The 26,364-nt window shown below is 38.2% G+C and overlaps 2 protein-coding genes across 8 annotated transcripts in view; both read right to left on the reverse strand.

Moving 5' to 3' along the window:
• The window catches only part of parvg (parvin, gamma), a 12,271-nt gene extending 1,713 nt beyond the window's left edge, over positions 1-10,558 (reverse strand). Inside the window, exons 1-13 of one of the 4 annotated variants that reach the window (XM_020623629.1) lie at positions 10,470-10,558; positions 9,677-9,804; positions 8,807-8,871; positions 8,107-8,209; positions 7,757-7,900; positions 6,103-6,218; positions 5,944-5,999; positions 5,814-5,851; positions 5,642-5,703; positions 4,736-4,804; positions 4,511-4,612; positions 3,269-3,341; positions 7-788 (exon numbers count right to left, since the gene is read on the reverse strand). In XM_020623629.1, the coding sequence (XP_020479285.1) occupies positions 715-788; positions 3,269-3,341; positions 4,511-4,612; positions 4,736-4,804; positions 5,642-5,703; positions 5,814-5,851; positions 5,944-5,999; positions 6,103-6,218; positions 7,757-7,900; positions 8,107-8,209; positions 8,807-8,871; positions 9,677-9,740 (966 nt within the window). In that variant the 5' untranslated portion in view covers positions 9,741-9,804; positions 10,470-10,558 and the 3' untranslated portion in view covers positions 7-714. Of the gene's footprint in view, positions 1-6; positions 885-3,268; positions 3,342-4,510; positions 4,613-4,735; positions 4,805-5,641; positions 5,704-5,813; positions 5,852-5,943; positions 6,000-6,102; positions 6,219-7,756; positions 7,901-8,106; positions 8,210-8,806; positions 8,872-9,676; positions 9,805-9,958; positions 10,045-10,469 lie in introns of those variants that run through there. The other 3 variants (XM_020623636.1, XR_002276880.1, XM_020623649.1) reach the window with 3 other exon arrangements.
• Positions 10,559-11,371: 813 nt separating this feature from the next.
• Positions 11,372-26,157, reverse strand: parvb (parvin, beta). Of its 4 annotated transcripts, XR_002276875.1 has the most exons (14): positions 25,797-26,157; positions 19,930-20,019; positions 19,355-19,425; positions 19,154-19,256; positions 17,422-17,562; positions 16,581-16,696; positions 16,085-16,143; positions 15,901-15,920; positions 15,283-15,344; positions 15,116-15,184; positions 14,829-14,930; positions 14,663-14,735; positions 12,612-12,867; positions 11,372-11,453 (listed from the first exon to the last, which is right to left on the reverse strand). XR_002276875.1 is itself a non-coding variant. In XM_020623601.1 (13 exons), exons 1-13 carry the CDS (start codon positions 25,909-25,911, stop codon positions 12,791-12,793), a joined length of 1,098 nt encoding a protein of 365 aa, XP_020479257.1. In that variant the 5' UTR covers positions 25,912-26,157; the 3' UTR covers positions 11,809-12,790. The 4 variants fall into 4 exon arrangements, 3 of the variants coding, with proteins under 3 accessions (XP_020479257.1, XP_020479273.1, XP_020479268.1); XM_020623601.1 differs by lacking the exon at positions 11,372-11,453 and having other exon boundaries at positions 11,809-12,867; XM_020623617.1 differs by lacking the exons at positions 11,372-11,453; positions 25,797-26,157 and adding an exon at positions 24,072-24,152 and having other exon boundaries at positions 11,809-12,867.
• Positions 26,158-26,364: the final 207 nt, after the last annotated feature.

Here is a 26,364-nt window from a genome sequence, read left to right on the forward strand (position 1 = left end):
CACTCCTGGAAGCTACCCGGTCCAACCACAGTCTAACCACTGAGCATCTTCAGTGGAGCAGATGGGGTTAAAGCCATTAGGTTAGTTGCTCACTTGACTCTCTGCAAATTTTCCCTGCTTGTATCCAACTGCTCTCACAAAACATGTGACGATGAAGGTTTGGTGACTTAGTAACAGGTTGGTAAACTGATCATGAATACGCTTGCTTGACTGGCCAATGTATTCATTAAGTAGACAAAATGTTAATAGGGTTTATTTAAGAGACTGATTTTTACCATTCACTTCTGCTATTTGGAGCAGGTTATATAAAAGTTGGATGGTGCAACACAACTAATAGGAAGGTTTTCTCTGTTTTGAATGTTTTGGTTCTCTGTACCCTTAAAGACCTGTTTGTTGATTGCCATTGATGCAAATTCACAGGTCAAAGTTCTGAGCTCTAGCAGAGATGGCTGATTAACTACTGTATGTGGATTAACTTTGAAATGAATTGATGTTTTTCCAAAATTTTGCTGTTAAAAATCCTGGTCTTACTGGGCCCTCACATTGATCACGCATTTTGTAAGCAAAATATCTAAAAACAGTCAACTTCACCCTTTAAATTATTACATTTATAGTATTTGCAGCAGTTTAGAGACAGTCTCTGTAGACTTCACCTGTCTTCAGCTCTGTCTGCATTTCTGGTTGCTGTGTTCCTCTTCAGGTGCATGCCCTCTTTCATTTGTCTTTGTGCTTCTTGAACAGGGTGTACAGGACCTTCAAGGTGGCAGCAACATCCTGAGACACAATATCTGTCACAATCCACAGGAGACTTTTAGTGGGTATTTATATTGCTACTGAGGCAGTGAGAATATGAGAATGCTTTTACCAACATTCTCAGTCCATCCCTGCAGGTCACAGATCAGGAAGGCAAGAAAAAAGAAGACATAAGATGGAAATGTAATCAATATGTTCTTGGTGAACTGAGATCCTAGCAAAGTTTCTCCCTGTTGTGAGATGTGGTAACTGAATAAGTGTGACAAAGATCGACTCCAGTGCCGGCTAACCCAATTAGTGCACACAGCACACTCCTGTTTTAGACCCTGAGTGCTTCATTCTATCACAGCAGTTATGCCGGTAATTAAAAAGGCTCTAAAAATTAATTAAATTAGCCTCTTGCTCCTGGCTTAGATTAATTGTGCTGGTCTTTACATTAACAGTTATCATGTTGAGGATTTATTTTACAATTACACACTATATGCCTGGCAGGCATTATTGTAAGAGTTTAGGGATTGTGAAAGGAAGTTTGAAGCTCAGACAGAATACAGAACAGTTTGTCAATAACAGATATGCAGGGGAGCGAAGTAGATCCATTTGTTATTGATTGCTTCATACAATTTAACAAGACGGTAGGTCAGCCATTCTGATTCACTCTTCTTTTGTTTGAGAGATTTACTATAAGTGGTCAGAAACATTACACCCATAAGTGGCTGTTGAATATCTCACTCCAAAACCACTGCCATTTACAGTAGGTGCAGCTATAACAGCCTTCTACAATATAACCCTTCTTCTGTTTCTTAAAACTTCATTGCAGGAATTTGCTTCCATTCAGCCACAAGAGAAATAATGAGATCCATCCTGGCTCACAGTTGGTGTTCCAGTTCATTCTGAAGTTGCTGGATGGGCTTAAGGTTGCATGCTCTGCGGAGGCCATTTACCTGGGAACATTTCTTTGTGCAAGGGGTTATTGTCATTTTATTATTAAAGCATTGCAAGGACTGACACCAGCTTCCATCTCTGATCTCCACAGTCAGCGCATACTGCACTTTGATCAGTTACTCCTCACTATCACATCCCCAGTCAAATTACCGCTGCCAGACTATAACATTCAGTGCTCACTGTCAGGCCTTCCCCATCTAGCAGCACTGTGTTGGAGTCCCTGCAATTATTAATATGACTACATGATTGTTTGACTTTGTCCAGAACAATTACATAGTATGTTCATCTTGCAAGTTGTAAAAATAATACCAAATATTTAGGCTAAATGTTGGGTGTCCTGGTGGTCTGGTACAGTAGTTAAAAAACATATTATAACATAATGGCGCCAGTTTGATACAGTTTGTTTTTATTATCTACTGACTGGTGAAGACAAAAATTATCTTAAACGGTTTTTGGTTGATTAAATTATTATAAGTCATTACAGCTAGAACAATGATTTGACTGAAGATTTTATGGTTCCAGTTTCTCAGATATCAAGATTTGATGTTTTTCCTTATTTTACATTATGGCAAATGGAATATTTTTGGGTTTTGACCCATGTGTTACACAAATCTAACAATCTGCATGTCACCTTGAGTTTTAGGAACATGTCATGGGCATTATTTACTATTTTAACAGTTTACAGACCAATTGATTCATTTATTAATCACTCATGAAAATAATCATTACATGTGGCCCTAAAATCCACTATATGATTACTTAAGAAAAGGTTAAATCAACAAATATCTTCCTCAGTAACTGCTATTCATTAAGCAAGCCTACTGATTTACAGTAGGACCAGAATCTGCAATGCTCTTAACATTCATGGTTAATTTCTGATGCATGATATTCTGGATGAATGCTCAGTTTCATAATACCACAAATCATGAAGCTGTGATTTTAAGGTTGAAAATTTGAAAACGGTGCACAGATCAGATCTGAATATTTCTGGGATCTGTAAGATAACTCTACATTATACAGTGGCAAAGCTCATGAATACAAATAACGCATCTTCCTCCAGACACACACACACAAATAGCAGATATAGCCACTGCAGTGAGGTTAAATCCCTGTGTCTATCAGTAGGCTCCAGACTGACATCATCCCCTTGAGGCTGTCTACCTCACTCTTCCTCTCTAAATGAATGATGATGACCTCAGACTGAGCCAATCATCGACAGTGATAGTCACTGAGACAAGAGTCACACTCAGCACACTATATTCAGCACCATGCTCCATCGAGCAGCGGAGAATAACTTAAGCTACTGGATTAATCCCCCTCTTTGTCTGACATACAAACAGATTTTGGCATTTCCCTGTCATCCTGATAAATGTGCTTGATAGAAAGCATAATCTGAAATAGTGTGACAATGCTCTCTTGGAGTTCCGTTGTTTGTTTTTTTTTGGTCACAGTCATTTTATTTACAGGCCTTCTATTTTTGTGTGTTTTGTTCTTCTGTGCCAGATGTTTTAATTTTAGTAAAATACAGTATGTTGTCAACAAGACAGAGTGTATGTTGAGTGCATTTCCTCACCCTGTGGGTTGACACCAGACATACACAGGCCCATATCTTTCAGGAGGTCCAAAGCTAAGGTCACGTTATGAAGCTACAAGTCAAAGAGACAAAAATCAGTACCTCACATGTTTATCTGAGTAATTGAATATTAAATAAGATTTAAACATCTGGAATTATGCAACCAGTACAGTATTTAATTATGTTTATATTAAAGATTTAATAATATCTCCACAAGTGTAGTGATATCTTGTACAGTGGCTGCTTTACCTTGTGCTGTATAGCTAACACTTTATTTTTATTTAAATATGTTAAATAATTTGTGACTCTCTGAAACACCAACATTAAACCTGGTCGTGGAAGGATGTTAAGCCAAGATGCTAAAAAAACATTTTAAGTTTTTCAAGTGTCACACCAACCCTGCAAAAATGACTGTTTTCAAGCAATTTGGAGATATACAGTGGTTAATTTAATTTGGAGAGTCAGACGAGAAGATGCTACTGTCATGTCGATACTGTTTAGCATGTCACAGGTAATGTAAAATCAGGTGACAGACTATATAATTGTATTTATTTATTTACTTTACATCTAACCTTTATTTTACCAGGAAGCCCCATTGAGATCAAGATCACATTTTCAAGGGAGACCTGGTCAAGATAATCCCAAATAATCTCTACAAGGTATGTCAAATAAAATGTTAAACCGGGTCTTCATTTTATTTTGAATTAAAATATACACACATAACTACTAGGCACACGATTTAAGAAGACCCTTTTACAGCTGTAACATATTGGCACTGTATGCTGGTAGCTTTCTGACATTTTAATTCAAAGATAAATCAGATCGCCATATACTTTGTATTTTTATTCAGCTTTCATTATGTTAGATCTGTCAGATTTGGCTATAAATATTTAAGCATCCACCAATAATGTATTATGCATTAGACAAATATAAAGTAATTATCATGTTGTGATCATTACCACGACAGTAGGTTTTTAGTTTGTAAGGTATCAAAAAGTCTCATGTGTCACAGTGTCTTTATACCATAAGTAATTCAGGATCTCACCATATCTATGTGAAAAAGTCATAACTTTTTCATAGACTCATCCCACTGTTTCAAGAAAAGTAAGATCAAAAACATGTAGTATGATCTTAGTACTTTTGAATTAGAATGATATAGTCTGTGTATATCCACACTTTCACAAAACATCAGCCAAAAATGAAATAATGAATAAATGTGTCACAAATGAACCCATAGTATACCATCTCAGAGGGATTTACGGGGGTCAGGTTGAAGTCGCAGAGTGGGATGAAGAAGCCTTCCAACTGTCCGATTAGCAACAGCAGAATCACCCCATCAGAAAACTAGATGGACAATACAGAGGATATTGGAGCCAATCCAAAGAAGGTGACAGGGGAAGACAATGAGACCATTTCTACTGGAGACCCTGTAAGTCCTTCAACTGTTTGTTTTTTTGTTTTTTTTACCTGTTTGTCCAGATCAGCCACCTGCAAACCCATGGATGACATATTCTGGTTGACAAAGTGTAAGATGGCCTGAAAATGACAAAACTAGGAGTTGGGTAGCTTGAAATACAAGTTGACCTGCTATAGTTTATATATTAAAGCAGCTGATCTTCATCATAAAGAATGCTTTAGTTTGGTATAGCAGGGTGAGGGATTATAATATCAGACCCCTAAATGAGTATGAGCTTTTGTTTCTGCAATCCACAACTGCTCAGAAATTAACGTTGAAGCAATTAGTCGGTAAGTTTAGTCAAACAACTTCAAGTTAATTAAAAGCTATTTCGCTTGTTTGAATCACTTGTCAGGCAGCAAGAGTTTACATCAGTTCTAGCAGCTCTATGAGGCTATACACTGGCACCGTGGTACTTTGATTCACAGAGCTGAATGCTAATCTCAGAATGCCAACACACTCACAAGGTTTAGGTTTTGGCCTGTGGTTCGAATGAAGCCTTGGATTCTAAGAAACAGTAGCTCATAAAATGGTCTCACCACAAGATCCATTTAATACTGATTAGCTGAAAGCTGCTGGAGTGTTGGTCAGACAGATTTTGGAAACTGTAATGTAATGTTTTCTTCATTTTCTTTGGCACTTTGTAGAATAAAAATGATCGTATTAACCAATAATTAAAATAATTATGAGTTGATCTGTAAGTTCACAAGACCTTTGTTTCAATAACTCAATAAAAAAATATCCATATTTGTACCAACAGTGGCCAACTGCACAAACATTTGACTGATATTGTAGATTCAGGTCAAGAAAATGATGCTTTTTTAATCTTAACACTACTGAATGTGCTCTCCCAATGCCAGTGCTGATGAGAGAGTTAACACCTGAGGCCAGCATTCCACTTCCTCTCGCTGTTATACCTTCTTCACTGTGTTGACCTTGTGAGCATCAAGCTTCAGCAGTTGCTCGATGGGATCTTCCCCTGGGTAAGCAGACAGCCAGAAGAGTGTGTTAAGTCATGGCAGGCTGTAATACTGACTGGATGGCATTCAAGACAGCACAGCGGCTCAACCTTTGACCGCTCCTACTCACTTTCAGTACTGCTGAGTGAGTCTGAGCCTGTGTCACTTCTGAAAAAGCCAAAAAGAAAAAATATATACAGTATATATGTGAGATGAACCCAGAGTTTTTCTCACATCCACATACTCAGAAATCTACTCACCTTTCCTCTGTAAGGACCTCTATCTGCACATCTGACTTGATTCCACTTCTGTTGACCTGGATGTAAATTTAAATGAGCACAATTTGAACAGCAATTCTTCAAGGTGTGTTCAGGACAAATTGGAGCAGAAAAAGTGCTAAAGCTAGAGCTGAACCTCACTTCCAAAGCTACAACTTCAATCTTCACATTCGGTGGCAAATCCAGTTCAGGCTGGAAGCGTCTCACCATGGAAACCAGCAGATGAATAGTGGCCAGAAGGTCTTTGTTTTGGATGACTGACAGATGAACAGCAGGGAACAAAACACAAAAAAACTCAGCTTGCACGAGCACCCAGCGTGGGCGCAAAGAAAATCCCTAAGGATTTCATCTTATAAACAAATTAACACCTAACTGTGTCGTTTAATTACTACTGAATACTTTAAGTCATAATGAAATGAAGCTTTTGGTATTATTTATGGTCGTCGTGTCTTGCAATCCCCTATGTACTGTACATGTTCACATTCTGCCATTACAGTATGCTTTGATATAGTGCTTTTCATTGTTGCTGACAGACTCTGAAGAAGGCAAAGCTCCAGCGACACCTGTGGTATTAAGTACAATTTTATTGTGACAGCAATGAATTTCAGGTGGTCTCACAATAAAGTTGTTCTTCATACTACAAGTTTTGCTGAAGTTTTTACTTCTTCAGATGTTTTGCCTATTCTCCATGCACCTGGAAGTCAAATAGAATTCATGCAATGTTGGCAGAATAGGAAGAACACATAAAACACCCCCTTCTCAGACTTGGAAGTGCTGACACTGTATTACAGCTTGGTTAGCTCTAGTACTAATCTTGTAGTCACACCAAATAAACAGCCTAAATTGGCTTCTGTTGTTGTGTTATATATTGCTAATTACTTAGTTAATTACTAAGTGAAACCAGATACAAACAGTGTATAGCTCCTATAAAAAAGACCTCAAAAGATTGTAAAATGCATTTGCCTATATCCTTGATGTTGCAGCATGTAAGCAAGCAATGTTGCCAGGGTCACAGAAAATGCAGTGTTATTGTCACTAGGGTTAGTGATGTGATAACAAAATACATGTGATACAAAATGACACTACACATTTTTGACTGCAGATTACTTTAAAACATTGCAGAAAGGAACGAAACACTTGTACAATTTTACTGCACCCTGCTGTGGTATGGGAAAACTGGTCATGTCAAACACAGGATAAAATCAGGCTGTATTTGCAATCATGGGTTTTCTTGGCTGCACTGTAAACAAATACATCAGGTCCACCTCTTGTTTTTTAGTCAATTGCTACTCAGTATTAAACCACACTGTAGTATTAAACCACACTTGCTGATACCAGCAGTAAACACAGGTGTTGCCAAATCCATGTAGAATAGCACTGAATTTGAAATGTTTTGCTTTCTTTTAAAAACATGTCTCTGAAATGATGAGGCTTGACATCTCTTGTTTGAAATTCCTTCTGTAGGTGAATTCAAGTGATGTAATTTTAGAAAAGTACAAAATAAAACAAATTCATAATTAAGTACCAAGTTGCCTGTACAAATTCCTAATTATTAATGCCTTTTTTTGCTTTGATAATCCAGCACTAGAAAGTAATCCACTTGCAGAAGACTGAAAGAGAACCTCCATGATGTCAGTCAGTTTTTTCTTCACAGAAATCCCTCACAGTTGGTGCCGAGTGACATGGCACCCTTGAGCTAGCACTAAATCCTGCTGTAATTTGAAGTCTGCGCCAGCACAGAACATTTGTTCACTATTTGGTTCGTTACTGAGGCTCAGTCGGCCGCATGACTCACGTTTGACGTTCCACTTAATCCGGCTGCTGTCCTGCAGGCTCAGTCTCTTGTCCAGCTCCTCTAGGACCACTTCCAACTTGCGGGTCTGAGCAGTGGTGGTCAGTGCCATCTCCTCCAAAGGCAAGTGCACCCCAGTAAACTTGGCTGTGGAATTCAAGATATATTTATTTTAAGGTCAAAGTTCTACTGGCAAATACTGTGCTTTGGATATGAGAGTTGACAGTGTTTAGGAGACCCTGAACCTTTGTTTGCTGTCATCTTCAAATTTAAATAATGATTAAGCAGAGGTATGTTAGTGATAAATGAAATATCAAGGATAACAGTGTAATCATACACATGTATTAGCTCACACAGCAGGTGATGAAGCACCAGTCCATCATACAGATCCTCCTCCAGACTCTGGACCACTATATGCTCTGGTTTCAGAGTCCTGTTGATCCAGTCAACCAGTACCTTTCAAAGACACAAATCACCACAGTTAGATACACCAAACACTTTCATCTTCTTTCTTATATGTTCCTGTTGTCAGTGTAGCAGATGAAAAACAATGTGAAACCATCTTTTCTTAAAGTAATCTTAATCAATTTTCACACAGCGTGATTCAGAAGTAGATGGAAAAGTACAAAATTTTTAAAAAAGATAGTTCACTTGTTTTTCTTTCCAAATCTACACATTAGACATGCCAGGCTGATTTTGTCTTTTTTTCCTTTATCGCCACTTTCATAAAGCTCTTGAGCTGCCATCTTTTCCAATCAGAATGTGTTTTAGTCTGATCCAGCAGACTCTGCCGGCTCCTTGCTTCCCTCTGATCTGTCTCCCATCACCTTTGATAATTATGTTCATTAAAATTTCACTGATCCTTCCATCGCTCTTCCCGCTTCAGATATTATTCATGGTCTTCACTGCAGAAAAGCATGCAGACTCCACAAGATATTTCTCATGTATAGCATCTCTTGACAGCACACTAAAGACACATGGAGACTAAGGTTTGTGATCTGCAAGATGTGCTTTAATATTACAGTAATGTAATGAGTTTAATTAATTTCTTACCTGCTTTAAACTTCCAAGTTTGGGGTCATTTAAAGACGTTGGCTGGATGATTATCCTCCTTTCTCCTGTATAAATACACAGAACTTGCATTGTTTCGGTTTTCTTTATACAGCCTTTTATATTTTATTAATTTTGTGATTGCCAGGTGCCAGGTATATTTTACATTTTTTGTTGGTTGAGCATGTTTAACTGCATGCATTACATGAAATCATGCATTTTCCCCAGCAGTCACTGCTTTTCATTCCCTTGTATAGAATACAAAAATAGCAATTTACATTGTTGTGGTGTAACAGTGCACCATCATGCTGCTCTAACTAAGGCTGGATCAGATGTGAAAAGTGAATGGTGCCATTGTAGGGATAAACTCAGAGAAAACTATCATCTATGTCTCCAGTACAGTACAGCTCAGTTTCTTGTTTTATTGCCTACAATCTTGCTGTTTTTGTCTACTCTCAACACTGCAGTGTAACAGATGAAACAAAAGTGCAGAATAGAAACCAGTCGGTCAAAGACACAGGAAAACGGCAGAGCTTTCAGTCGGGACTTGAAAGTGGCAGAGTGGGGGCACATTTAAGGTCATCAGGAAGTTGGTTCTGTCTGTGTGCAGTATAGTAGCTAAAAGGTACTTAAAGTGGTACAGACATTCTGCATGGTTAAAGACCTTTAAAATGTAAAATGAGTGATATTAAGGTAATCTGAGGCAGAAAACCCTTTTCAGTAGCAGAGTACTATCTGTAGTTCCAAGTGTATGTTATGTCATGTAAATGAGCAAATGAGATTAAAATGTGTTCAAATGTGCTACCCAAATTGATACTGACTGAATGAAAATTTCTGACCAGATATCTACCAGTTTACTAAATGCACACATACCCTGGAAAGACTGGGTGTCCACGATGTCTTCCTCTTTGTGGTACGTAAAGATATCAGCCTCCATTGTGCTTCCTTGAAGTGAGATAGTCACTTGTCTTGGCCTGAAGAATCAACTGTCCTCTAACACACTGAGAAGAATTGTTAAAATATACACCACATCAGGAAGAAGAAGTACTTTTTACGTCAACATGCTCAACAGCAAGTCCTTCTCTCATCAGGGACTCAGTAAGTGTTCTTGACAATATTGCTCAACTTTCAATAGCCGTATGGGAGTTTACTCACAACAGTGGAAGTGTAATAGTGGAAGATGCTGAGTGCACTGCAAATTTCTGCTTTTCAGGTACAAAGGAGGTTTTGAAAGGGTTTTTGTTGTTAGAAGTTGTTAGAAGTTTCTAAAAGCACAGAGAATAGAATCGAACTAAAAGCGTTTTTCATTTGAGGAAGGAAGATGTTTCATTTCCTCACTTCCTTTTTCTCTTTCTCAGCGGCAGTCAGCACTGAAAGGATCAAGTATTGCAAATCTCCAGATATGCATTGCTGTACCTCGCCTCTGAACATTTTGAATCACATGGTCTGAGACAAAGCACAGCAAACACGGGAAGTAAACAGACGTGACTTGGAGTGTGTGAAACTGTTGTTTTCTAGGTCTGTGAAGAGAAATGCCTTGGTGAGCAGCTTTTCTCTTTCTGTGATTTACAGGTATGTGTGTGTGTGTGTGTGTGTGTGTGTGTATGGCTTCCTTTTCCTGAAGTTGACAGTAAATTCCAAATGAGGTCAAAAACAAAAAGCTTACCTTCAGCACTCTGAGGGCGAATCACCAGATGGGTGACTTCAGCTGAATTTAGTTCCTCAACTTCACAAACTGACAAAACAGCGATAGGGCTGCACTCAATCTGAATGAAGGCTCTTGTGAATTTTATCAATGCAAATGACCTGACTGTTCTCAATTTCAAAATGCTGCTTTAGAAGACAAAAAAGCCACAGGGGGAAAACGGAAGACAAGCACCAACGACAGGATGTGGCAGAGTAGCTCTTCCTCTTTCTGATACTGGCTTTGCAGCTGAACATTTTCTGATAAGGGTGTTTACGTCCTGCGTCACGAGTCATGTTTGAGACTTTAATAATATGTATGTATCGAGTGGAAGACAACAGGGAGGACTCTTGGGTACAAATGTATTGTTTGGAAAACCACACACCAGGAGGGCTGAGAGAAATGTGACACTCAAAGGCCTGAACCACTCAAGCTCAGATCCATCTATGACCAGTCACATCAAGTTGCTGTAATCTGGTCTCCAGTATTGTCCATTCTCCACTTACACACACACACACACACACACACACACACAAAATAACAAGCATTGTATGTGTACTGATCTTGTTGAAGACTAGAAAAAGGACCACCCATCATTCAGACAAAGGGGCAATTTGGGAAGATGCAGAAGGTTACCATGGCAACAAAGGAGACAAGAAAATAAAGGCCTAAAATAAACCCATAATTCCTTTAGCTAAGCCCAAATTGCAGGAATTAGCTGTTCCAATTCTAATTACACAAGTAAAAAATAAAATGAAATTCTCATTCTATTTGATTCCGGCCATTTATTTCTTGATAGGTAAGATAAAAAATGCACCGGGGTGAGCGCAGTCTAGACTGACTCATCCGCTCTCTCAATAATTTAGCTTCACTGTACATCCTAGCAGGTCTCCAGGTGGCACCGCTGGGCACGCTCTGCTTCAGGAGAGCAGCAGTGAGAGGTCCAGGCCTCTTCAGGGGACACGTCTGAAAGGCCGGTCAATACAAAGATATTCTCAGGACAGCGAGAGCACAAGGAGGAAACGGCATCAGTTTTTAAATATGGCTTGAGATGGGGCAAGCATAATTTAGAGTAAAAAAGTTCCTTCTGTTCTTAGGAAAAGTGATTATATTATACAGCTAGCTAGTACAAATGTACAAAGTGTGTTCATGGTCAGGTTTCTTAAAGGTATAACTTGACATTTTTAGAAATATGCTTATTTGCTTTTTGAGTTAAGTAACACTGATATTCATTGTTTCTACACCAGTTTTGCACATATTAAAGCTACAGTATGTAACTTTTTTCATGTATTTTTGTTGTAGAAATATGCTCCAAAACTTGTCTTAATGTGGAGAAGTGCCATCAAAGCCTGCTGTGACCCAGACTCATTGAACAGCACTGGCAGCAGTGCAGAGAAATTGGCTCATAAAGGGTTCTGAGTGGGATTAACCTCTCCAACCAATAGGAGATTTTCAATTATAGTAAGGTTTGTTGCATTCTCATTTATTGTAATTTCATAACACATATCTGACGAGCTGGGCAGAGCATGGCGGAGTGTAGCAAATCATAGTAAAGCATGGGGGATGAGGGAAATGGAGAGCTGGGTGGAGCAGAGTGGATTGAGTTGGAGTTTCATGCTAGCGCTACTTTAAATTACATACTGTAGCTGTAAATAAACAAGAAGTAACATGGTAAATAGTGAGCGTAGAGGTGCTGGAAGGCAGTTTTTGTTCACTTTTAACATCAACTAATTGTTAAATTAAGCTAATGCTTGTTCCTGTGTATAGCTTCTTTTAATGTTAAGCTAACACAGATTATACTTCTTAATATTTACCTTATAAAAATGAGACTGGTATCAATCTTCTCATCTAACTGTCAGCAAGAAAGCAAATGAGTGTATCCCCAAAATGTCACACTATTATTTTTGTTTATACATTTTACATACTACAGTATAATAGCATTTTCATCCCTATTAAATAATCTGTGGAGGAGGGAATTCAGTTGAGGTTAACACACAAATGCTTTCCAGTTTTAACATTCTGTGCATGTATTTTTTTGGGGTGTGTATTCAAATGCAAGGATAAAGGTTACAGAGTTTTCAGGCTTGCAGTTAACATTAAAAGAAGGAATAAATAAATACTGACATTTGGGGAAGATTAAATGCTAGCGTTCAGAGCATTTTCAGGCTGCTCCCCCTGGGTCTTTTTAAGTCCTCCATAATGACCTTCAGTCCTAGTCGGTCTCCTCCAGTGTCTAGACAGTAAGGCATAATATCACTGCAAGCACAGGGCAGTGTTGAAAGTAATATTAGCGGTGAAACTGTTCACTCAGAGTTTTTGTAGTTGGTGAACAGGTTGTAGAGGACTCTGAGGGTGGACTTGAGGTTCAGGTTGACAACATCTGTAAAACAAAAATCAAGACAAAGCAGAGGTCATTAGCGTTCGTCAAACCAGAACTACTTGAGTTGTTTCAGGAAGAATATTTAGGCCTTTGCATGAACAAAAAATAGATTCTTGGAACACTGAGCACAAAATAAATGGTCGGTGCTACCATAAAATCATATTTACAATGCAAAGAAGCCCCTTCTGTGATTGCGGGGGACTACTTTCCATCTAAATGTTATTTGTAATTTTGAAAACAAAATGGAGCTCAAAATATCTTCCAGAAAGTTGCAAATGATTAGTATATGATATATTACTTATTACCAGGACAAATTCATAGGCACAGAAATACTTTGTTCTCTCCCAGAACCATGGTGTCCTACACGTGCGCTCATTAATTTTTTGTAATTTGTCATCACAACTATGAGATATATTGTTACAGCAGCCCTGTCATTGTATCTCATTTTAAACTAGCATTACTTAGGCTCCTTATGATCTGCATTTCCCTTTCTGCAGATGATATATCACTTCTACTTTTATTTATAATTAAGCTGCAGATGTGCACGAGTCAATCTAACATAGCGTATACTGTCGTAGAAGCACAGCTATAAAGCTATAGAAATAATAGCTATTGTGGTAAAAGCTATAATGCAAAATTGCGATTACAGAGTGCAAGTAGCTTAGAAAAAAAGGGTTTCTGGCTTAGTCAGGAAAATGTCTGATGGAGGGAAAAAAGCATTTGCATTATCCTAGTTCAGCATTAAACATTTAGTTGTCACATGCACAGTGACAGACAGTGCACAGTGCTGTGAAATGCTGGTTGCCATTTGTGTATAGTATAATAAAATATAGAAAAATATGCATATTTTAGGAATAGGAAATGTAAAAGAATGAATAAAGGTACATTTAAAAATGAGCAAAAGCATGAAAATACACAGTAATTAAAATGTATATGGGATATTAAATATGGAACAATATATGACATGATAAACCAGATTGTTGTGGATAAATATATGCAGAACTAAAGCATAAGATATAATATAAAGTAGCTCTGACAGTTCTAAAAGAGTATTTTATTGAAGAATTCAACAGAAACAGTCTGTTGAGATATTTGAGTGGGTATTGATGGCACTAAACTTAGATATGCAGTGATTGTAAATAATGTTAATATTTCTATTTAAGCTACACTACAAATAAACACGGTGTATTGTTATTTCAGTTTAGTACTGTATGAAATAAAGTGGACAAACAGTAGCTCACAGTGCTTTCAACTGAGTAGGAGACTAGACAACCAGTCAGTTGTATTAAATCACACTCAAAGCTTTCTCCAGTTTTTCTGTATTAATATTTCTAACTTTAGAGGTCTTTGGGACTATAAGGGCTTAACCATAAGATACACAAAAAATCCTATATGGTGAAAAGATTAAATCCAGTTTTTATCTAATATTTATTATAAAAGCAATAACTACATGGAGATGTTTGTTGTGGTTCCTCATGTAGAAATGATTGTATTTCCCTAAAAAACAAATATAGTTGGCTATTCAGTAAAGTACAGCTCAAAACTGAATGGACTCCAGACCAGCCAGCCAGTAAAGAGTATAAACGTAAGGCAAGGTTTCCATCTACTGGACAGCCCTTAATACCACTGCTACTGTAGGACATAAGTTTTCAGCACCTTGTTACAGGAGGTAGATCTCTGTTAGTGCGAGAGACTCATAATCTCAGTCACGCTCCAAGAAATCTTCAAGCAGCTCATGTTTTATCCCTTTTATCAGATCTAATTAAATTGTAATGTATCTTTGTCTACAGACTACCTTCTGGTCTGGCTTTAGGTTTCTTCAGGCCTGCATCCTGCATCAGCTCAAAGGCAAATGCCACATTGTGGACCTGAGGGGAAACAAAATTAAAACTTAGTACTTTTCTACATTAATAAAAGTCTTGTAATTTACCCAACAAACTCTGATTTTTGAGGGAAATCACCTTCTGTTCAAAGCTCTCAGGTGTGAGGAAGAAGCTGTACAGAGGGACAAAGTAGTCTTCCAGCAGCCCCATCAGCAAAATAAGATAAACTCCATCGGCAAACTGGACACACACATACAGATAGCAGACTGTATTTAGAAATACAGCACAACCAAAATTAAAACTGCATAAGTAAAACAAATTGAATTATACATACATATGAACATTACATTTCAAGAAGTACTGCATGCAAACAGACCAAAGATGATGATAACATGAGTCTATAGATATACCACTGAATCTCATACCTGAGATTCCAGCTCAGTGACTTCCAGGTTGAGTTTGTTCAGGTGTTTGTTCACAAAGGTGATGAGTGACTGACAAAGAAAATTATGAAATTGTTTTAAAAAAAATACATCTCCAGTTTCAGGAGACTATTCTACCCATTATCAGGCAAAAAAATATCTTTGTTTACCGTTTTCACCACATTGAGCTTATCAGGGGCATGATCCAGCAAAGTATCAAATGCATCCCTCTCTGTTTTAGAAAAAAAAGAATTCAGTGCTTATGAATTGTTTATTAATTTGAGATTTTGGGAAACTTTTGGGAACTCTTGTAACTGTCCTGTAAATGTAAGTGTACAGCCAGAGGATGGTGAACTTGGTTTAGCATCAAGACTGGAAACAGCTAGCCAGGTCAAAGGTTACAACACAGCTGAACAACAAATATAAAACCACATCATTGTTTTTTCAGACTTAAGTTTTTTGTACAAACTAATCAAACAAGAGATAATTTTGAATCAGTGAGCTTTACAGGCACTGGTATGCAGCTTTTGTTACCCTTAACCACAGTCAGACTTACTTTTAACCATGTTTGCAGTCTTTGTGCTAAGCTAAGCTAAGCTAACTGTCTGCTGAATACAGGTCTATATTTCAATACGGACATGAGAGGCATACGATTCTTCTCATCTACTGTTCAGCAAGAACGAGATTAAGTGCATTTCACAAAATGTTGAACTGTTCATTTAAACAAATAAACTAACAATAAAAGTAAAGAAACTATAACACTATAACACAACTGATATGGAACTCACCAAGTCTTCCCATCATCATTCTGAAAAACATAGAGAATTTTAAAAAACTTTTCAGTTTTCCATTCAGTATGCAGGCATCTACAGCCTTTTAAAACTTAACATGGTATAAACATTATTCATACTTTACACTAAATACTGAAATAAAAAGAAGACAACTTATTAAGGAAATGATATCAGCTCTGACTCTGTAGTGCTGGTTAGCTCCTTGGTCACTAGAGCAGTCTGCAGGATTCCCTCTCGTTTCTGCCCAAACAAAATCAAAGAGATTTAGTTGCCTCATGAAGAATTATTGGAACTGTTTATATATACACACAGATTGTGCAAATCACATCTACAGACAAGGCAATGACAAATAATGAAACATTTAGCCATAAACTGCCACTATAATGTGTTAGTCTCATAAAGTTAATGTTTTAAATTGGTTGCAGTAATTTTTATTATTTTAGACAGCTCCTTTAGAGGTTGAGGTATAGTTAGTGTAAACTTTTCTTAGCTTTCTGTGGTTTGTCTGTAACTCACTATTAACACTGCCTATCTGGAAAAAGCAATTCTTAGTCTCAGTGAGGAGTTGTCAGTTAAAAAACCTAAAGGTTATGTATACATCTGCATATCCAGCCCTACATCACTGCACATATTGACGATCAGTGTTCACACTGTGCAAGCTTGACAGGACACTTTACCTTGACCAGCACCACCTGTACAGAGACGTGTTCAGGCAGTCTGGTGGGGGCCTGGAAGTGCATAGCTAGAGCCACCAGCAGATAGACAATAGCCACCAGGTTCTTTGAATGGATAGCTGTAAATCAAAGGAAAGGACTGTTGAAAAACTCTTTCAAACAGCAAGCTCATATACTGATGTGAGCCACGTTCTATAGATGAAAGGTAACAGATAGTGCTTTTTGCAAGATATAACAAGAATGGAAAAGCTGCAAATGAGCAATTTATGAATTATACATTTATGGCTTTAGCTACAGTAGGAAGTCCTTATGTTTGTAGAGTTACCCAAACCTATGCTCAGAATTTGTAATGCAAATTAAGAAACTTGTTTATCTGTTAAATAGGCATTAATCAGTTCAAACTATTGAAGTGTTCTGAATAATATGCCATTGCTAGTTTTGTTCCCATAGCAATGGCACCTGGGGCTCATGGGTATTTGGACCCATCTGCCATGCCATAACATAAACATATTTGGTTTTCACATCATTTGGCTAAATTACATTAAGTGTATCATTTAGAGACAAAACTGAAATGGGAACAAACACTTTCAGAACAAGCAGCCATCGAACTTGCAACTTGCACCATATGAAAACAACTGCATAATATCATCAGAGTTATTCTGGATTGGGACTTCATATTTTAACAGAACCCTCATTAAAATTGGAGATGCAACATTTGAATGAAGTGGGAACTTAGGATACAGGAAGGAGCTAATGAAAGACACTGTGGCAATGTACTATGAGAAATGTGGAATCCAGCTTGGCCCGGGGTCACGCAAATCACCGAAGTCAGTGTAAAACTCACAGTCTACACTCCACTCGATGCTCCAGCCATGAGGCCTCAGCAGTTCGTTAACAGCCTCCAAAACCGTCTGAAGTTTCTGCTTCTGGCCAATCTCTGACTGGGTCACCTCAGCCACGTTCAGCTTCCTGCCTGACAACTTTTCTATCAACAACAGGAGAGACAGAGGTCAAACACTCAGTGTAACGGGATCCATATATGGAAGAAAATAATTACTTACAGCACCATGCAGCAGCACTGTAGTGTGCTATACAAGTGAGCAATGTGTGAGCTTTAAAGAGAGCCCCGAGTTCAGGTGTGTGCCAGTAAAATGAGGGCAGCAGAATGAGAGATTTTAAAAAAGACTTTCAAGTTTAAAAAAGTGCACAACAAAATTTAACGCCTGAATCCATGGATTATGTTCTTTGTGAACCAAGGACATGATGGATCTTGAAAATGTACAAATACAGTGGCTGCCAACAACAAAGATGACTTGTAGAGGAAGACTTATTTTGCTCTAAGGGGAAGTAAGGAGAAGAATTTAGACAGCTCATCTCAAGTGTGTGGGTTCAAATATTATATAAAAAAAAAAAGAAAAAAGGAGCTAGCAACACTGATAAAAAATAAATAAATCCAAAATGTGCATTGAAGGCAAAGCGGGGTGCAAAAGTGATAAAGACGTGTGAAAACTAAGAAAAGCTTTAATAGAACTGAAGACATCACATCTTACTTTACAAGATGTTTCCTGCTGTGTATTTTAACTGTTGTTCTTGACACTTCTGCAGCGTATGTAATTAAAAGCCAGTCCTATTTTGTAAATCAATATGCAAGTAAGCTCTTCCTGTTTATTCTTGTACATGTTTGACAAATAATGACACTTTTTGCCAGTCTGGAATAATTAGCAGGTGTTTACACAGGCGACAGTAAGTGGGAGCAAAGAAGAAGAAATCAGTGTGGAGGTAAATGAGTTTTCCCTTTGATTACACAAAAAGCACATGAGAGCCCATCACAGAAAATTTAAGAATCTACTCAGAATAAAAATATCCTCGAGGCCGCTAGCAGCTGATTAGTATGTGTTGTTGAGAAGGAGGAATTTCAGCCTCCTGTAACAAATAACAGACACAAGGGGGAAGCACTTAACAGACAAAGGACACTGAAGCCTTATTAGACAGCGATGAACAGTAGTGAATACTCAGTTATCTCAGTGGATATCAGGCAAAACAATAAGACTGCTAATATAAGCAATTTGCTTTTGAATGTTTGTAATTTTACAGTGTTTCTAACAAAACCCTGTAAAGGAAGAACTGTTTGAGCACATTGTTTTTACCAGTAGTCATTATGCTACAGTTTTGTTTCATGAACAGATCAGTAGGAAAAGGAAATCTTGCACCAGAAATTGTTGAATTGCTGCTCACTGTTAGCTGCAAAATTTTTGTCACAGAACTTTGTCAGGCGCCAAAGTCACAATATGAGCCGACAACATCTTTACACTGGAGCCACAGGCTGTACCAACCAGTGACTGCACCATAAATGACTGATGGTGTAACTGTCTCACAAGGTTGTGATTTCACCAGCTGTAGTATAAATATATTTCATATAATGAGGTCAATATCGGCTGGAGGTCTATGAACAAAATGCTGGATTTCAAATGAACTTAATATTGACAGATTCAAAACTTTCAACAGCTACTGCCAATTTTCATACAGATGCTATGTGGATAAAGATGTGAGAGCTGCCAAAGAAACAGGTTTCTCACCAAATAACTTCTGGAGCACTTGTCCATCATAACAGTCCTCCTCCAGGTCTTTGACTATGATCCTGTCTTCCTCCAGCTCACTGTTGATCCAGTCAATCAGGACCTGAAAGCACATCAAAATGCAATCACCCTCCTATGTACCAATTTCATTTTTACTTTTATTGCTCTGATTATTTTTGAAGAATTGTAATGCCAACCTACCTTCAGCATATCTTTAAATTTAGGGTTTTCCCGTGATGTTGGGTCTAACATGATCCTCTCAGCATTTTCCTCTGATGAAGATAATAAAGAAATAAAGTTTTTATGTTACGACCTGGATCTGGAGGAACAATGCTCTGGTCAAGTGAATGTTTCTGTGCACATTGTGGAATGGCAATAAAAAGTCTTGATCTTGATATTGAAAGTCAGTGGAGCTTTATGGTGATACTATTTCATTTTCTACACATTTATCTTCACCGTCTGATATGGACATATTTTTTTGTCTCACAGTACAAATCCACAGCCACAAAAAAAAAAAACAGATGCACAATGTTCCTGTCACTCTCATTTCAACAGTGATTCACATGGTGACTGAAGACAAAGGCGTCTCCACTCCACCCACTTTCATTTCCTGCTCCTTCACTGTCAACATGTGGTATAATCATATAGTCTCTCTGTGAACTTTGTAACCTCTGTCAGCCAGATGCAAAAAGAGAAAGAGAGAGATGTAGTTCTAGTTCTAAATAAGGCGGTATTTACATGTGTATATGGGGATTGCATGTTTTTGCTGTATATACCCAGCAATGTGTCCTCTGGATGGATGTCTGTCCCTGGTGGAAGCATGGGGGCATTGATGGCCTTCTTCCCCTCCTCATGGAGCTCACTCACTTAAGAGAGACAAACACAACACACACCAAAAGAAACAAGCTTTTCATGAAGCAGGGCCAAGGCACAACAAATTCACTGAAGACATATGAGCATGGAAATGCTTAATTTGCTCATAAGTAATTGAAAAGATCATATGAAATGATGAATTTCTATGGACTGAGCATATAAAACAGAGAAGACTAAAAAAAAGCAAAAACTATTAGTGCTCAAGCATGACAACAAACCCCTGTGTAAAAAGTGAGGTGTTAATTTGGTGACACTTTGTTGGAGCTGCTCCTCTATAAATACTAGATGACTCCATTTTACACCACTTTTCTATATTTAGTGTCACTAGTAGCTGTATCTGAAGGTTAGAGTGTATGGGACTTTATATCTGTAGGCACAAATCTTAAAGTTTAAGTGACATCGTTTTAACAATCCTTTCTTCTGTTATATGCATTTGATTTGATTTGATTTATTCTTTCAAGCATGTAAAAACAGTTGATATGACAACACACATACACATAATCCAATATCAATTTGCTTATACCTAGCACATGCTTGAATGGAGTAGGAAGAAGTCAGACTTATCCAGTCCTACCCCATGACATCATCTTACCATCATTGGTTTGCAAGCAGTAAATGATTCACTTCTACACCACACAAGTAATATACTAAAAAAAGATTATAACAGTATTAACATTCTTACATAATTACATTCTTAGATAATTATCTTCTACACCACACAAGTAATATACTAAAGAATTATTACAAAGTGTTAACATTCATACACCACACCCACAATGTTCCATCTAATTAATCATTAAGCCTGTTCTTGCATATATCTTGATTGACACATACCTTTATATTTATGTTTAAACTCGTCAATTCTATTACTATTTTTTATGTCTACACTTACTTGAGAACTCTACAAAGGTACACTTCTTAGGTACTTTACTTGATTACTTTTTACTGCTACTTTATACTTCTACTCCATTTCAGAGACAAATACTCTACTTTTTATTCTACTTTATTCTATTATTGTCTTTTATCAAAGGATGATAAAGTCCATTTAAAGGATCAATAGACCCAAAATTGTCAAGTTGTTTAAGTTTACCATCTCATACTTTCAGCTTGCCAGTAATTCACCTGGAAAGTGAATTGGTGGACAGGACAAATAATCTATACACTTAACAAATAAACCTTTTTAGTTCCATGTTGTAAAGTATATTTACTTTTACTCGCTCTTCACCATTTTGTACTGATAGGAAACTGCAAGGAGTGCACTGCGGGACATCAAATCAAACTGTGTTGCTCCATAAACAGCACCAACATCTTGTAAGAAATGTTCTTCCAGGGATTCTGAGCTGCTGCCAGAGCTGTCACTTCCTCATTTCTCCTTCAGCTCTTTCATCTGCACTGCGTTATAGGGCTGCAGTGTCCACCAACATTCCACTTATAAATCGAGTCATTTCATCATGAATCTTGGGCCATTACACTCATTTTTTCATCCCAAACATCTAGTTTTAAACTGGGAACTGAGGGTTTGATTAAATGATGAACAGACACACAAAAAATAACAAACAAACAAACACACACTCTGATCCTAGCTTCAATAAAATCAATTTCTGCTGAGATGCTCTCACTTCTGACTGGAGAGGCACTCCAGGGGTTTAAAGGCTTTCTTCCCCTAATGGCCACGTTGCTTTTCTATTCCTTCTTTTCAATTTGCTAAACATGCAAAGGGCTGCACCACAACCAACGCTCTGTATTCTATTATTTCACTGACTTGCTTGCTACTGTATATAAAAAAGAAACAGCAAGATGAAACAGAGAAAAGGCCACATTAAGTGTGTCTAAGACAGAAAGCTTAGAACAATGTGCTTATGGTACAAACTGACATCTTCAAAGGATACACACAATTACCATGGGAGGAGGCGCCCCCTCAGATTTCCTATCTCATTCAGGCTTCTCATAGGAGCCGAATCTCACGACAGATCAGCAGTTTGCTTTGTAATTACAGAGCAGCCTTGTTGCATTTCATCATAATTGTGCTACTTCTTCCCTCTGTGCCTATCTGACTGCATTACTGCTGCTCTGTACCGGGCTGGACAGAGATTTGGCACTTCACACAGTAAACTAAAATCTGCATTAAAGTGGAAACTATGCAGTTTAATTCATTTACTACAGCACATTTACATAAAATGATGTATGGAAATACAAATCTTGTCCCTCTCTAGTCCAGAAAAATAACAGCAATCCTCATAAAACACACACACACACAAAAATGTATCTTTTAAAGTACAGATTTCACAGTGACTTATACTTACATTTTGTTGACCTCTCACAACAACCAACACAACCCATTTTAACCCCACAGTGCACAAAGGTAAAAGGTTCTGCTTCCACATTTCCACGTACAAGTTCCTCAAAGCCGAACACTAAAAGCAAATTACCTTGTTTCTTCCTCTTGGTCCCACACAGCAGCCCCGCCATATCTCCACTATAAACCTCTGGATTCCCCCTGATGGCAACGAGTGAAGATGGAAAATGTCGCGTGTGTATATGTGTGTGAAACGCAGTCCACAGGACTGAGCAGCGGCAGGGGCGTCATTATGGGTTTATTTCTGTCACAGCCCTCCACCCCACCTCTTCGGTCCAGTTACCGGAGACAACTAAGGAGGGTGTGTGTGTGTGGATCAGGAAGGAGATATCACACTGGACATAAAGAATGAACGTAGTCCTGCTATACCACACCAGTGGTAAACAGTGCACACGGGGAAAGACACCACTGACCTATGACAGGTAGTGATATCCACTGACTGTATAATGTGTATTATGATTGCAGCATGGCGTTTTAACCCCAGAAGAGTTTTCTTAATATAACCAATGCCAGTCACAGTTCAGAGGAAACATAAACAACAGAGTAGAGCAGGATGAAGTCAACCTTGGTTCCACTGCTCCTGAGGAGGGAGGTGGTTGACTGTGGCACAGGGGGAAGATATAAATAATGCGGTAGTATGGAGAAGTCAGACTGGACCTTAAATATAGCTCTGGCTATTTAAACCAACAGAGCAACTGCTGCAGCAGCCAGGAAATGACAGTGTTGCAGTATGCAGTGTTGCAGGGGGGCCTTCAGCAGATATGAACCATGACATCGAACCAATTAATTAAACCTAATATTTGTTATTATACGTCTCGTACTTTAATGTTGTAATTCTGCCACAGCAACCTCTGTCTACTGTGTACATACAGTATCTATATCATGAGAATCTGTCTGCCCCTCCACTGTTGCTCTTTCTATGCTGCTCCCTTAATTTTGGTTCCAGTTAAAGGTTTTTGGTTTTAAATCAAAATCAGTGGTTAACGGATAAATTAAGCAACTGTTGTTCAGACTAAGCTAAATTTAAAACCAATACTGATTGAAAGTTTAGGGAAAAAAGATATATCTGCCAAATTCTTTTTTTTCATAAACAGAACACAAAATATATTTAATATGGGTTTTTAAATTGTGCAACAAATATTATTTTTATGAATTTCAAGGATATGAAATATGTACAGCAATGAGTGGGACAAATTAACTTTGGAACAATCTTTTCTTTGCTCTCTAGTGAGCAAACTGCACCAGAATGAAACTACAAATATTGCAGTGACTCCATTTCTGAACTGCAATTTCTTGTTAGTATCAGTCAATACATTGCTGAAACTCATATGAATAGGTTAATATAGCACGCTGTATTGGTCTGGCCAGTTTAGTGGGGAGCCTCCAATACAAATAATATAGTCCTGATTTTATTTGTCAAGTTCAAGAATTGCTACTTGAAAAGTTGCCTGAAACAGTGAATGTGCTTCTGTCTTTTGAATGACTCATATGTTTAAAATACCAGTACATCTCTTGGATATTGACAACTAATAATACAATAACCTTCAAGTCAGTAAAGTTTACCAGCTACCAGATTAATTAATATCTAATATACTCAATTTCTCCCCATCCTTTTAATGTTTGTGCAGAAGTAGCAACAATTAAATGAACAGGTAATAATAATAAAACTGGACAGAACAGATGACTTACCATTATCAGTATCCATGCTAGAACTTCTATTTTAGTTATGTATTGTATTTTCCGAGTTTTAATACTCTTTGCATTAACAATAATACAGTGAGAATGTGTCCTAGCCCTCATCCTCAGTCCTTATAAAGCAAAAGCTTATCTTGTACCAACACTAAACTGGTATTATTACAGCCAGTTACTGCCGGTTTCTGACAAAGGGGGTTGTGCCTTGTCAGTGAAGCACAGGCTTCCTTTCACTTTAACAACATATACAGAGCCAGGCACACAACAGTATCTTTAAAAACTGAGTCTACAGGAATCTTCCAGTAATTTTGTGGAACAGCCTCAAGAAACATTTTCTATATCATTTTTAGTACAGCAAGGGGAAAAGGAGGATTTATGTGCTTAACACTGTAGTAAAAGGTGGACATGTGGGTGCTAAGGAGTGGCAACATAATTTAAGAAAACATAAGTCCCTTTCTTACAGTAAAAATGCAATGATGTCATTAATGATTATTCAGCAAATGTGAAGCAACTTTTCCACTGGCAGCCCATCTCCGCTGGATGTTCCCTTTAGAGAACGCAAACCACACCCAAAAGTAACAGAAACCACAACAACAGCAGCAGCATGTCAGGCTGCAAGATGTGCTGCGCTAGCAAAATTAAACCTGACATCCCCTTGTTTTGTTATACTGATTTCTACTTCCAACATCACCAAGGTCTGCTACCTTTAAAATAACCTGTCTCATCTGATCTTTAATCCAGTTTGACCACACGGGGGCACTGCACTCTCACAAGCTGCACTAAAAAGCATGACCTGCCCCAAGGCTGGAACTGTGACCTGGTGGGATTCACTTCTGTCAACACTACACAACTCACTTAAAGCCTTTCAGTTCTGAGACCAACGGGGGTTGACAAATAGAGATACTGTTAATGTTTTACACACTTATCATTCAGTAAAGGTAGGCAGGAAATAAAAACAAATCAAAGGTTTCCCTTTCCACACTTCCATCTCTCTTATACCCACACTAAAGTCAAAGTCTCTCACTCTCAGCAGCAGGGACCCCATAGTGTGATGGAAGATAACTATGACTGACACGACACAGCATGAAAAAATACAAAGCTATCCTATTTAAAATGAGAAATAATAACCCCTGCCTCTAGAGAGTAAAATATGGAATTTAATGAGGCTCATAAACAATTAAGACTCTGTCCTCCTGCTGGTGGCCCTACTTGAAGGGAGACTGCCAACACATGGCTGAGAGCACACAGCACAACACACACAAACACACACTGAGGTGCTGACCCTGGCAGCTGTCTCACACACTGACTGGCCTGGAAGGCAGAAAATAGTGGTTAACAGCTGGGGAACCTGGGACAATAAGTTAGAATGTTTTGATGCCCAACATGCAGTAAGCCCAGTGATCCTCTTACACCCTTATCTTCATAACCCTCCATTCCTGTCACCACTGGACCATTTGATCTATTTATGTTTATGACCTCATGTTAAAGACCCGTGGAGCTGCAGACGAGCTTGGTCTTTCATTCACACCTCTATCAGATTATATAGGAATAAAAACCAAGATAAACTCTACACCTCTTTTTATAAATGGTGTGAGCAGTTCACGGTCACGTCCCAGAGAAGCTCATCATGTGACTGCAGCACCATGGACAGCAGCACAACAAGGGGAATAAACAGAACCCTTTTATAATGTTAGAATATCGTGGAAAACCTTTAAGACTCACCCTCTTTAGACTTTTTCTTCCGCCCCAAGGTTCCTCCTAATCTCCCGAGGAACGATTCGTCCTTTCTCATTTTTGCGGACTGCGAGGTCGCAGATGTGTAGGGAGTCCGAGACATCTTTCAGTACGTGGATCTTAGCAGTGGACTCTCTTTGGCAGTAATGTCACTCCTCCCTGTGATGCATTCACCGGCATACGACCCAGTCACATCGAGAAGACACGAGCTCACCGGCTGATGAGAGCGCTGTCTGGGTATGGACACATTCAAATGACTCACATGTGGGTAAAAGCATCATGGCTTCACTGTGTGAAGACGGCTCACCACACAGCGCCGCCCACAGGTAGGATGATGAATGGAATGGGTGAATAAGGAGGAACTGGGGCCCAAGGGTTTAAGGGGGCCCCTGAATGAGCCTCAGTTTGAAGTGAGTAGTAATATTTCCTCTAAGAAATTAAAAAAATACACACACACAAAACTACTACAACTCCAAATCAGAAAAACTTGGGACAGTATGTAAAATCACAATTAAAACTGAAAACTGTGATTTGTAAATCATCTGTGCTACATTAA

This window comes from Monopterus albus, unplaced genomic scaffold (genome assembly GCF_001952655.1).
Source record: "Monopterus albus unplaced genomic scaffold, M_albus_1.0 scaffold7.1, whole genome shotgun sequence".
Taxonomy (NCBI): Eukaryota; Metazoa; Chordata; class Actinopteri; order Synbranchiformes; family Synbranchidae; genus Monopterus; species Monopterus albus.

Coding starts and splice junctions, on each gene's coding strand:
- parvb (XM_020623601.1), bottom strand. CDS start 25,911: ATGTCTCGGACTCCCTACACATCTGCGACCTCGCAGTCCGCAAAAATG. Junction 16,144..16,580: donor TACAGGTGGTGCTGGTCAAG/GTAAAGTGTCCT, acceptor TTGTTTGGGCAG/AAACGAGAGGGAATCCTGCA. Junction 14,931..15,115: donor TCACTGAGCTGGAATCTCAG/GTATGAGATTCA, acceptor GTGTGTGTCCAG/TTTGCCGATGGAGTTTATCT.